This window comes from Pecten maximus, chromosome 19 (genome assembly GCF_902652985.1).
Source record: "Pecten maximus chromosome 19, xPecMax1.1, whole genome shotgun sequence".
Lineage (NCBI taxonomy): Eukaryota > Metazoa > Mollusca > Bivalvia > Pectinida > Pectinidae > Pecten > Pecten maximus.
Genome location: NC_047033.1, coordinates 11,294,278 through 11,306,994, shown reverse-complemented (window position 1 = coordinate 11,306,994; position 12,717 = coordinate 11,294,278). Strand labels below are relative to the sequence as shown.

Sequence of the window (12,717 nt, the reverse complement as noted above, 5' to 3'; positions counted from 1 at the left end):
ACTCAAATTTTCAGCCAGTCTGTTGAACCTGACAGGTGGTATCTACATTCTATGACCTTGACCTACTAAATTGGTAAGGCAATTGACCTTGACCTAGTCACATCTTCAGCCAGTCTATGACCTTGACCTTTAAAATGTAAACCAATTGCCCCAGCGATTTCTTTACTTACATCTTCAGCCAGTCTACTGACCTGACAAATGAAATGCATATGACCTTGACCTTTAAAATGTAAACCAATTGCCCTGGTGATTTCTATACTTACGTCTTCAGCTAGTCTGTGGAATCTGACAGAGGTGATCAGCAGTGTCCTGCGTCGTTCCAGGCGACTGGCGAAGCTGCGACAAACAGTATCCATATAGTCACGTATGCTGTGAATGTCGTCACGTCCTGGGTGGTCCTCTTCCATCAACTCCTCTGCTTTGTAACGCAGCTCTGCATACTGTCCATATGTATCCTTGGTAATAAAAAAAGTATTTAAGGAAAATCAAGAAAATTCATAAATCATTTCATAGATGTATAGGGTTTAAAAGGCACCTTAACCACTTGGCCACTGCCGTCCCTGTAAACATCGCAGTTTTTCAGAGAGACAAATGGTGCCCCGTTTCTGGAAGAAAATATAGTACCCTGAATATCTATCTACTTGAATTGAAGATCTTATAAAATTCTCAAAAAGGAGAGAGTTTGATACTGATTTTTAGCTACTTATCATAATGCATGCTAGTTTACAAGTTAATGCTATCAAAAATAAAGTTTATAAATAATTTGAATGTTTATAAAGTTTTATGGTATTACCATGCATTTGATTTCCATTTCTTCATGGCGTCTACGTAACTCGTCAGCAGTCTCATATGAATCTCCAATATCAACCTGAGATGAAAGCAACTTCTCTCCTGGGCCAAGAATCCAGTCAACAACCTACCAAAACAAAGGTCAAAACTAAAATGTCAAATTCAGAGAGGTAAAAATATATAACAAAGACCAGGGGTCAAAATAAGCATTTCTTAAATTCTCCTCCATAAAATTGCATTGGATATGATGTAAGCAAAATATTTTGACCTTTCATCTTACAGTATCACTCTCTTTAACGTAGCTCTTTGTTTGTTTTTTAAGGCTTCATTCCATCTAAAGTTGTACAATGACTGATCTTAATAAAAATTCAAATTAAAACATTATTTAAATCCAGATTCCAAATTATGGTAATTAATTTCATCTACAACATATTGTAAATACTCTTAATTCATACAAATTAATATGCTACAAGCAAATAATCAAGCATTTCAATGTTAAGCTATTATTACTGTTTGAATGTAGTGGAGTCATGATATACAATTGAAAATAAAGACACTTTAAGTAGTAAAGGGACATAACTCTATGCTCTGTACACACCGTTTTAATGTCCCGCTGCAGATCTTCATATTGCAGGTTCAGACTGAGCGTGCGATCACGGTTCTCTAGATAGTTCTGTAGTTTTTCAACACGGTTCTCTATATACTGAATCAGGCGCTTGACCTGCTTCTGTGCTTCAAGGTCGTCCAAGGTCCACACTGAGTCCTTGTCCTGTCCCTGTGGAGGATCACGGTGGCGGCGAAGCTGAGACAATAACTCCCGCCCTGTACAGGAACATAAACTCATACAATAAAACTTATTATCAATCCAATAGGATCAAAGGTGACAGTTTATCATATCCTAAATTCATTACAGGGTTTTAAAATATATAAGGATGAGCCAAATTGGAGATTATAATTTAATTCATAATTCATCTGAAGAAAGTTGTCGTGTATTTTACTTGTGTGTCTCTTTTTAACCCTTTAAAATTTCAGGCCGGCGACCTTTTTCTCCAAAGGTCTGCTGTAATGGAATATGCTATATATCGTTAACGATTACCAGGTAGTAGAACCAGTTCAAAATATATACATACTTTTGATGACGATTTAAATACACCTGAATTATAAGGTTAGTGAATATTCCCTCTTATATTTTGATATCTGTTTAGGCCCATAATATTTTTCTAAATATCATTTAGGCTTTCACAGTCTTGAGCCTAACATCAGTGAATAAACTTAGAAGGACAACTGATGGGACAATTCAGCTGTTTAATTAAAGCTTAATTCATGTTTTAATTAGAGTGATGCTATTCAATTGTTCCTTCAAGCACATAATTCTCAACACTCAAAGAACTTTCAGAAATCAAAAAAAACATATTATGGTTATAAGATATTGTAAAATAAAGGCATTTTTTTTATTTTCCACTTTTAAATCATGACAAAAGAACTGATAAAGGTCTGGTGACCTTGACCAGCTGTGATGACCTTGACCTACCATCTCTGATGACCTGTGTAGGTACAGACATGATTGAATCCTGGAAGTAGCGATGTTGTCTTAATGACTCAAGTGGACTAGATGAGTCCTTTTTGGAGTAGGCCTGCTGTATTTGTGCTTCGGCAGTGTCCAGATGAGAAGCAGCTGCCCTGGACTCACGAATGAACTTCTCCAGGTCCTGTGAACAATATCAATTTATGATCAATTTTATGATGAACTCACCTGAGGAGACATACCAACAAATTTGCTCCCTAAAATATTTCCAAATGTCATTTTTTGTTCCACAAAGAGATATGTCAAAGTGTCATTTTTTTAAATAAAAAGATATTTTCTAAGTGCCTGTTTTGTCCAATCAAAACATCAAAGATATTTCCACTGTCCATTTTGTCACCTGAGAAGAAAATTTCTAATTTGTCTATTCATCTTTATCCACCCACAAATTGTTTTACGGGAAAGGAATTATTACTTGTTTGACCTGGAGGTCTCTTGCCTACCTTGTTTGACCTGTAGGTCGCTTGCCTACCTTGTTTGACCAGTAGGTCGCTTGCTTACCTTGTTTGACCTGTAGGTCGCTTGCCTACCTTGTTTGACCTGTAGGTCGCTTGCCCACCTTGTTTGACCTGTAGGTCGCTTGCTTACCTTGTTTGACCTGTAGGTCGCTTGCCTACCTTGTTTGACCTGTAGGTCGTTTGCCCACCTTGTTTGACCTGTAGGTCGCTTGCTTTCATTTTTTGACCTGGAGGTCGCTTGCTTACCTGTCTATTTTTAAGCCAGACACCATGATGATAAGAGAGATGACCGCCAAACATACCGGTCAGTTCCTTTTTGTCCACAAATGTGTAAAGACGGTTTACAGACATAAACTGAGGCTGAAAGTAACAAAACATTAGAAAATAACATTAATACCAATTCAACTTCATATAACATACAACCAAACCAGGAATACACGTATCCATATTTATCAAAGAAATAAAAAAAAAATCACTATATGACCAAATTAAACAGGAATAGAAACACTCTGGTTCATTTCATGTCTTAAGAAATTTATCCAAAGATAGAACATCATTTCTTATGTGTCCTTGACAACATTTACAACAGTCTAGTGTCACAGAAGTGATATTGACTGCATATGAGGTCAATATCACAAAATATTAACCAATCAATAGATAGCGTTGTCCAAAATTCTAATGAAAATTTTCTGCAGTAATATAATATATTGAATCTTTTAACCATACTGTTATATCTGTGATCTCATAGAAAGAACATACTGACCTTGTGTTAGCTAGGTTAGTTTGCTTTGACTCTCCATCATAACATGACTACACTTATTACTCAATCTAGAATACCAAATATTTCCTTTCCTTCCAGGTGTGAACCTTACTTGTAATATTTCTTTAACCTTCACCTAAGATAACTGTCTCTTGGTATGGACAGTTCCTGTGACCTTCACATCATCTTACCTACAAGTTAGGACTGTTCCAGTGACCTTGACCTACTTTACCTTTAGGGTAGGACTGTTCCTGTGACATTGACAGTCTTACATTTAGGTTTGGACAGTTCCTGTGACCTTGACCTAATCTTCACTACAAGTTTAGCATAGGACTGTTCCTGTCACTTTGACCTAGTCTTACCTCCAGGATTGGACTGTTTCTGTGACCTTGACCTAGTTTTATCTCTAGGTTTGGACAGTTCCTTGGACCTTGACGTAGTCTTACCTCTAGTTTGGACTGTTCCTGTTACCTTGACCTAGTCTTACCTCTAATTTGGACTGTTCCTATGACCTTGACCTGGTCTTACCTCTAGTTTTGGACTGTCCTTATGACCTTGACCTAGTCTTACCTCCAGGTTTGGACTGTTCTTGTCCCTGCGGAAACTCTGACTAACAGATTTCCTATCTATGTTTGGGTCCGACTTTATCACAAGCACCTGCTTGATATAGTCTCCTAACATTTTCTGAAACATGAAGCAAAAATTCTATTTCATTTCAAAGTCTTAATTACTACAAGAAATACCATGCAAGTTACAGTCAACATCCTCATATTTAGTAACAAAAGTTTTTGAAAGATATAAATCCTGAGACCTCACTGACCTTTAGACACCCGAGTACAGTGACCATGTTCGGCCACGATCCATCTCGACTGTCAACAAGAGCCGTGAATCCTCGACACTTTGACTCCTCACTGAAGTATGAAATGTCATCAAAATTAATTCACGTTTGTCGATTTCAAACCAACCAATTCAAAGATTTTTTTTTAACCTTATTTGTTTTTTCAGCAGTTTGTACCTGTACACTTTGTTAATCAGACCTTTATAAATAAAATAAAACTTAAATCTGAAACACAATCAACGATATGTCGAGACTATTTCAAATTATTCCAAAGACAGATTAAAATAAATTACAAAACAAAAACTGAGTGTTTACCCACAGGACACAGACTCTTGTTGGAAAATGGAAACAAAATTTGTTGTCAATTTAAATTCACATTGCCATGTACATAGGCAAGTAGAACTCCATTTCTATAAGGATGACAGAGTTATCTACCTTGGAATCTGAACATAGTACTGTAGGCAGGTCATGATATCATGTTGTGAAGGTTCTGGGTGGGGCAGGTGGCCGGGGAAGGTAACAACAGGTCCTCCGCTGCGATCCCGTCCCCCTGTAGTACGACAAAGCATGCCTCAAGTTACACCCAAGACGGTACATACAAAGCAACAGTACATACAAACAACAGTACATACAATACATACAAACAACTGTACATAACAGTACATACAAACAACTGTACATAACAGTACATACAAACAACAGTACATACAAACAACAGTACATACAATACATACAAACAGTACATACAAACAACAGTACATACAATACATACAAACAACAGTACATACAAACAACAGTACATACAATACATACAAACAACAGTACATACAAACAACAGTACATAACAGTACATACACACAACAGTACATACAAAAACAGTACATAACAGTACATACAAACAACAGTACATACAATACATACAAACAACAGTACATACAATACATACAAACAACAGTACATACAATACATACAAACAACAGTACATACAAACAACAGTACATACAAACAACAGTACATAACAGTACATACAAACAACAGTACATAACAGTACATACACACAACAGTACATACAATACATACACACAACAGTACATACAAACAACAGTACATACAAACAACAGTACATAACAGTACATACAAAAACAGTAAATACAAAAACAGTACATAACAGTACATACAAACAGCAAAAACAGTACATAACAGTACATACAAACAACAGTACATACAAACAACAGTACATACAAACAACAGTACATACAATACATAAAAAGCAACAGTACATACAAACAACAGTATATACAATACATAAAAAGCAACAGTACATACAAACAACAGTACATACAAACAACAGTACATACAAACAACAGTACATACAAGGCAATACCTAACCAAATTTAACAAAGGCGTCTTTGCCTTCTTGATGTTTTCCATACACATTCAAACCATTCTGGACAAAACTATATGTTTTAATCTTTAGAGCCATTGGTTGGTCCTCAGAGGGGGAATACCAACATGGGAAATTTAATGTTGCATTTATCTTAATAAATAACCTTGAACAGAGCACAAACTTTCACATAAATGTAGGCCAGTTATTAACTGTAAAACTGAAATCATTACTCTCTGTTTCCCTATGTTTTACATTGTTCAAACCTGCCTGTTACTGTATTCTGGACTTCAGATACTGGAGATTATTTCACATAAGACCCTGGCCACAAATAAGACCCCTTTTTCTCATTTTTGCAGAATCAACACTTTTGAAAACACTAGACTAAATGTGGTTCACAAATAAGCTCTTCTCAGACTTTTAATGCTCATTTTTTTTAATGAAATAAATATGGTACTAACTTTTACACTAAAGGGGTGGCTTATTTGAGGATAGATACAGTGCTAAATATTTACACTAGAGGAGAGGGCTTATTTGAGGATAAATATGGTACTAAATTTTTACACTTACGGGAGGGACTCATTTAAGGATAAATACAGTACTAAATTTTTACACTAAGGGAGGGGGCTTATTTGAGGATGAATTTGATTATAAAAAACAAAGAGACGAGCATACAGTGGAAGAAATAAGATAACTACTTTGTTCTACTTATTTAAAAGACTATTCTTAAATTCTGTTGATCTGTTTACCTGTAATGTAGACAATTTCACGCTGGAGCAAATCTATGATGTGGGATGCCTCTCTGCCTCGAACTGAAACACAAAATTTATATCTTTAATTCATACGGGATGAAAATACAGCAAAATATTGATCTATTTCCTTTCCTGCAGATATTGAAAAAGATTTACTTCCAAAGACGTACATTAAATAACTATTATATTATACAGGGATAAATTCTAGCCTCTAATTACCACTAATGACACAGAGCTACCCCGCTTAAAGAATTCATGATATTGCTTTTTTGTCCCTTTTTTCTGATCTTTTCTATAAGATATTTTTGTTTTGATATTATAGATATTCTTACCTTCTGGTATAGGTGGAGTGTTACTTAGACTACTAGCCCGGGAGTGACGACTTCGAACTGACTGCTCTGTGCGGGAACTCTCATTCCGGGCAAGATGGGAGGCTATGCGCTTACTCTCTGCCTGAGCAGGCGAGTACTGGCCCTCTGAAGGGGCTTGGCCCTGCTCGCTTCCGATGTACGAAGGAGCCAGACCTAAACCCTGCTGACTGCCAAGGTAGGATGGCTGGGAATGGAAAGGTTGGGCTGGTGCCATGTTTGGAGGTGGAGGTGAAAGGTCAGGCTGGGAGACATATGATGACTCCCGACTGTGACTCCGGCTAAAATAAGGAGGCGGGGCCTCACATTCCTGTCCTGGCTGCTGATTGGTTGGTCCTGGTTGATGAGGGTAGGATGATTCCCGACCCCTTTCAGCACCTGGGGGCCTTATATCAGGGGATAAAGATGTTTGACTTTGGTAATGAGGATGTGCAGATTGAGAATGAGGCTGATATGCTTGACTGGAATGTGTGGGCATGGTCTGGTGACTTTCATGATGATTCACTTGAAACAATCTCTGTACAGGTGCCTGGTCCCTATGGGGTTTTTGAACGGTGGAGTACTGATCTGAAGGACCAGAGTTAAATTGTCTTTCATTTTTAGGAACATCAGCTAAATGCTGTCTGCTCCCTCGTACCAGGCTCTGGTTTGACTCACTGTGTCGAAGCTCATGGTGAGAGGGATAGGGAGACTGTTGGGGGTTCACGATTTGCTGCGACCCATACTGACCTGGATCTCTGTGTGACATGTAAGGGGACTGGGGCTCGGGGGCACTTGGCTGGTACGATGGTCTTGTTTCTTGTTGATGGGGATGATACATGGTGGGCTGAGACTGGTGATGTGAGGGCATACTCGCTTGGCGTGCATCTTGACGACTGTCATGGCGACTCATCTGTCCACCCTGTTGGGGATAGACATTATGCTGAGATTGTGACCTTTGAACTTCATGACGGGATGGGTATGGTGACTGCTGGGGGTTTTGTTCTTGTCGGTAGCCTTGTGGCATATCTGGTCCTTGCTGTCTGTAACCATGGGGAATTTCATCCTGGGTACGTCGTCTTTGGCTTGGGTGGGACAGAGACTGCTGACTGGGTTGGCGAGACAAATTCTGAACCCCTCCGCCTCCTCCTCCCTGATATGCCATCACTTATTCCTGAAAAAAAAACACACTACAATTAGGCTGATGACACTATTTTTCTTAGAAGTATATACCGTAGTCATAGCTTTCTGAACTGATAACAATAAAACTTTGGAATCAAGCATATGTGTTGAAAGCATCAAGTCAAGGCTTATAGTTTTGTAGATACTTGAAGCTTGATAACTGTGAACACAATGTTAGTGCAGTGGATTACCTCCCTTGTTCATGTGTTGATGTATGTCATGGTAGAAAGGTTTTCTTCTCAGTTTATTTAGATATTTACGGTAGTAACACAGATTATTTCCCCTGACCTTGCATTGATGTGTGTCATGGTAGGAAGGTTTTCTTCTCAGTTTATTTAGATATTTACGGTAGTAACACAGATTATTTCCCCTGACCTTGTGTTGATGTGTGTTATGGTATGAAAATGTTCCTCTCCTAAGTTTATTTAGACTATTACTGTAGAAATACGGATTACCTCCACTGACTTTATTTTGATGTATATTGGTATGAAAGAAGGCTAAACTTTCCTTTCCTACGTTTATGTAGACTATTACGGTAGTAATACAGATTACCTCCCTTGTCAAGCCATTGTTGTACACACAAAGGATTACTGTCCACTCCCACTATGTGAGTATCAACATTACACAATAGGATCAGTATCCCAAACACTGACCAACACTAATATTGACATAGCTCCATGTGTGTACACATCGTCCACTGGCCAAAAGGCTAACATAGCCTAAAGCTAACCAAAACAAGCCTTCTATTTTTCTCTCTAATAAATTACAGACTTTGGTTTCACCTGGTTTCTCATGCTCTGACTACTAGTGTATATGTGTGAGTATATACCTGTAACCCTCTCACTCAATCTCAAGTAAAATCTTTCAGAATCTCCCAAAAAATTTTAATTTTTACTCAATCTCCAATAAAATACAGACATCTATTTTTCCTGATCGATCTAGATCTGCGATAGAATACAGATTTCTATTTTTCCTGATCGATCTCCAATAAAATACAGATTTCTATTTTTCCTGATCAATGTCCAATAAAATACAGCCTTCTATTTTCCCAACAAGATCTTATAAAAATAAGTTTTCCTTTATATCATCTTTGGATAAATCATTAAATCATCCAAATATATATCCATCATTTTTTTCACTGTGGGCAAGTAATGAAGTTGCCAAAAATGGGAAGGGGAATATTTCATTTTTTTTTTTTAATTTGATAATATTCTTTAACATTTTTATTTTTTATATGCACCTGTATTGAAATTGTCATAATTAAGATAAATATGCAAAATACAAGGAAATGAGTAGACTGAAATTGATGGTTATAGGGTTTATTCATGACCCTGTAAGTATAAACATACATGTACTAAAAGGCTCCCTACTGAGTATGTAATCTGATGTTACATAACACTGCACAGGTAAGGTGACCTAAAGCTCTGACCTACACATTCCGTACCTGGGGGGTGAAAATAGAACACAAACTAAATACCTAAACCAAATACCTAGTACTTGTAAATCCTTAATCTGTATACATTCCACACCTGAGGGTAAGCTACACTATACCTACACTTTAGATCTATGTCAGCTACCACTGACTTATCTCCCCTTGATAAGGAATTTGATAGTAAGGTGTGAGGTTCTGTGACATAATAACGCAGACAGTCACTGTATGGGATTCACAACACTTTCAAGGTTATATTTACTATAAACAAAAAGTGTGAAAAATGTTGTGGTTAATTCATATGTACTTGCATTGCCCAAGGTCAAACAGGAAGATGGATTAATACAATTACAAAATGTCTGTAAGACATAAATGCCCCCACTACCACTTAGACCCCCCAAAACCTCAGCAGTTCCTGAGATTAGCTATAGTTAAATTGCATCGGGACAGGACATGCAGGATGCGATGCAAGGGGATGCAACAAGGCGCAACGGGGACAGACATGGGTAACACTATATGCCCCCCCCCCCCATTTCAAGTGGGAGCATAAAAATATTGTGAACATCAAGAAGATGAAGAAGTAGAAAAATTAGGTCCAAACTGTAAAAGACACATTTCTGTTGAATCAAACAAATGTCTTTGGTGTGGTAATCAATGTGGCTGTAATAACTGAGCCCAAGACTTATGATTCATCAGCTGACAAATTGTAAAAGTCATAATCCCTAGCTCAAGGCGCGCATTTCTTCGTTCCGACGTCAAAAACATCTTCAATTTATATTGATGAAATCTATGTTTGAACAATGATTGTATGAGTGATTGTGCCTACAAGCAATGAAATAAACACCGAAATGTACAGGAAAAAGGCATTTCATATAAAAATACAGTCTTTGTGGTTATAATTGATAATGCGGGTCAAATTGAAAAATTTTAAGGACTCCAAACTTTGGTTTATCTTGAGGGTAAAACTGTTGTATTAATGTAAAGATTAAAACTTTTACTACTTGGAAAAAATACATATTTTCCAGTAAGTTAAATTTTGACAACCAAAACTTTATTCAAACGAAGGTATGCAGGCACCTTTAAAATTACAATGGGTGAAACCAATCAGCTATTGTTGATGTTTACAAATCAGAAACACAACAAAAATCCCTGGATACTACACTAAGAACACCTGTAGTCTCCTCGTATCACACACAATAAGATACATCCTATTTGTATGACACCCAAGCATATTGCATTAAATACAATCTAACAAGCATTTAATTTTAAAGTAAAACTTAAACAATTAACTGATCTAAAAAATTGTCAGAAACATCTACCTTGTTAAGAAAACTTATAGATATTAGTAAAAATATATTCTTGGAGAGAATTCTCTGAAATAAAGAATTTACTTCGACTAGTGACAGTACCCTGCAGTGACATCTGTAATGTAACAAGGTGTGCAGTTATAGTCTGTTCCATATAAGTCCTATAAGCCATCAACAAACCAGGATGTTTTTTATATCTTATCAGATTTTTCTTTGAAGGCACTTTATTTTATAAATATGACGGGTCAGAGTTAATTGATGTTGATAAAACACATTTCAGGGTACTAATTAATAATGACACCTTTAATTAATTGTGACAGATTTATTCAATCAGGTCACTATTACAGGTATGTCAATCATAACTTTTGTTTTAAATGTCACCACCAAGAAAACGTCCTTGGTTTTTTCTACATCTGGATTGCGTTATATTGCTATATTTATTTGAAGTAAAATTTATTTGTTTTTTCTTTGATAATGTATATTTAATTAAATCTAACAAACAAAATGATTTTGTTGACTTGTGTCCATAAATTATAGAACATTTACGGACATGGCTTGTTGACATGATTTTGGTTTATTTTGTTTAACGTCCAATTAACAGCCAGGCTCATCTAAGGACATGTCATGCAGGTTTTGGTTTATTTTGTTTAACGTCCTATTAACAGCCAGGGTCATCTAAGGACATGTCAGGTTTTGGTTTGTTTTGTTTAACGTCCTATTAACAGCCAGGGTCATCTAAGGACATGTCAGGTTTTGGAGGTGGAGGAAGCTGAGGGGTACCCAGGGAACAACCACTGGCCTATTGTCAGTACCTGGCAACTGCCCCACGTAGGTTTCGAACTCGCAACCCAGAGGTGGAGGGCTAGCGATTTAAAGTGAATGGACACCTTAATCACTCAGCCATTTTGTAAAATATTGTGAGTAAAACTGTCGAAAATGAAACAAAAAACAACTTTCCTCTGGCCTGATACAACATCTACAAATGATGAACATCAATAAACGAATAAAAGATAAATTCCAATACTGATCCAACATCACACACACCAGGTGACACAGGTACCTAATGATGTAATCCTTAGCCATAAATCACAGGTAAATGTTTACCTGGATTCCCTTTGATGTTTGACATTAATCTGTACATATCTCTACATGGAAATCACAAACAAACAAATGCCTACAGCTGTAGATCAAATATATATAATACCATCAAATGTTTAACCACAGCTTGCTGTCAAAATGTATCATATGTTTTATGACAATTCATATATATCTCTAGTATCTAACATATTTCTGGCCTTAAGGCTTTAAGCTGTTTTTTCAACAATAAATCTTGCTACAGCATATATAGGTCTTTTAAATAATTGTTCAAAGTTAAAGGAAACACAGAAATTATGTACCCCGTAGTGCGTACAATATAAATCTGCAAAACGCACATCCAAACTCACAAATAATCTCAAAGTAGCATTTGAACTTATTTTAAAATCAGAAAACAAAAGCCATGAGTGATTGTCTTCCTAACTTCATTTCTCTAAAAGTGAGGGAGGGAGTTACTCTATCATTAGGCCTACCTCATGACAATAATATGTCATATTCTGTGTAATCAAGACAGGTCTGTCCAATTAAAAAAATCATTAGAATATACATATACCTGTGAAGGATTGTCGATTACCATAATTCTATTGACTAATTCCCCTAACATCTATCCAGACATTTAACCTAACAATTGTTAAAATCATATTGACACCATGCCACTCCTTACAAATTGCAATTTTGTAATTATTGACATTTTTTTCGACAGGTAAGACTTCTTCACCTGTATATCAACAATAGCCCATGTGATCAATATACAGGTGTTTAGGTTCAAGGTAAGTATGTGTGTATATTGTACA

General features: G+C 36.6%; 1 protein-coding gene across 1 annotated transcript in view; it reads right to left on the bottom strand.

Annotated features, from left to right (window-relative positions):
• Window positions 1–12,717, bottom strand: part of LOC117317403 (titin-like) — a 197,260-nt gene that overhangs the window by 171,344 nt on the left and 13,199 nt on the right. Inside the window, 10 exon segments of the mRNA XM_033872214.1 lie at window positions 264–455; window positions 794–916; window positions 1,388–1,611; window positions 2,321–2,498; window positions 3,076–3,189; window positions 4,160–4,273; window positions 4,410–4,500; window positions 4,863–4,977; window positions 6,561–6,623; window positions 6,896–8,084. Of these exon segments, the coding sequence (XP_033728105.1) occupies window positions 264–455; window positions 794–916; window positions 1,388–1,611; window positions 2,321–2,498; window positions 3,076–3,189; window positions 4,160–4,273; window positions 4,410–4,500; window positions 4,863–4,977; window positions 6,561–6,623; window positions 6,896–8,075 (2,394 nt within the window). The 5' untranslated portion in view covers window positions 8,076–8,084.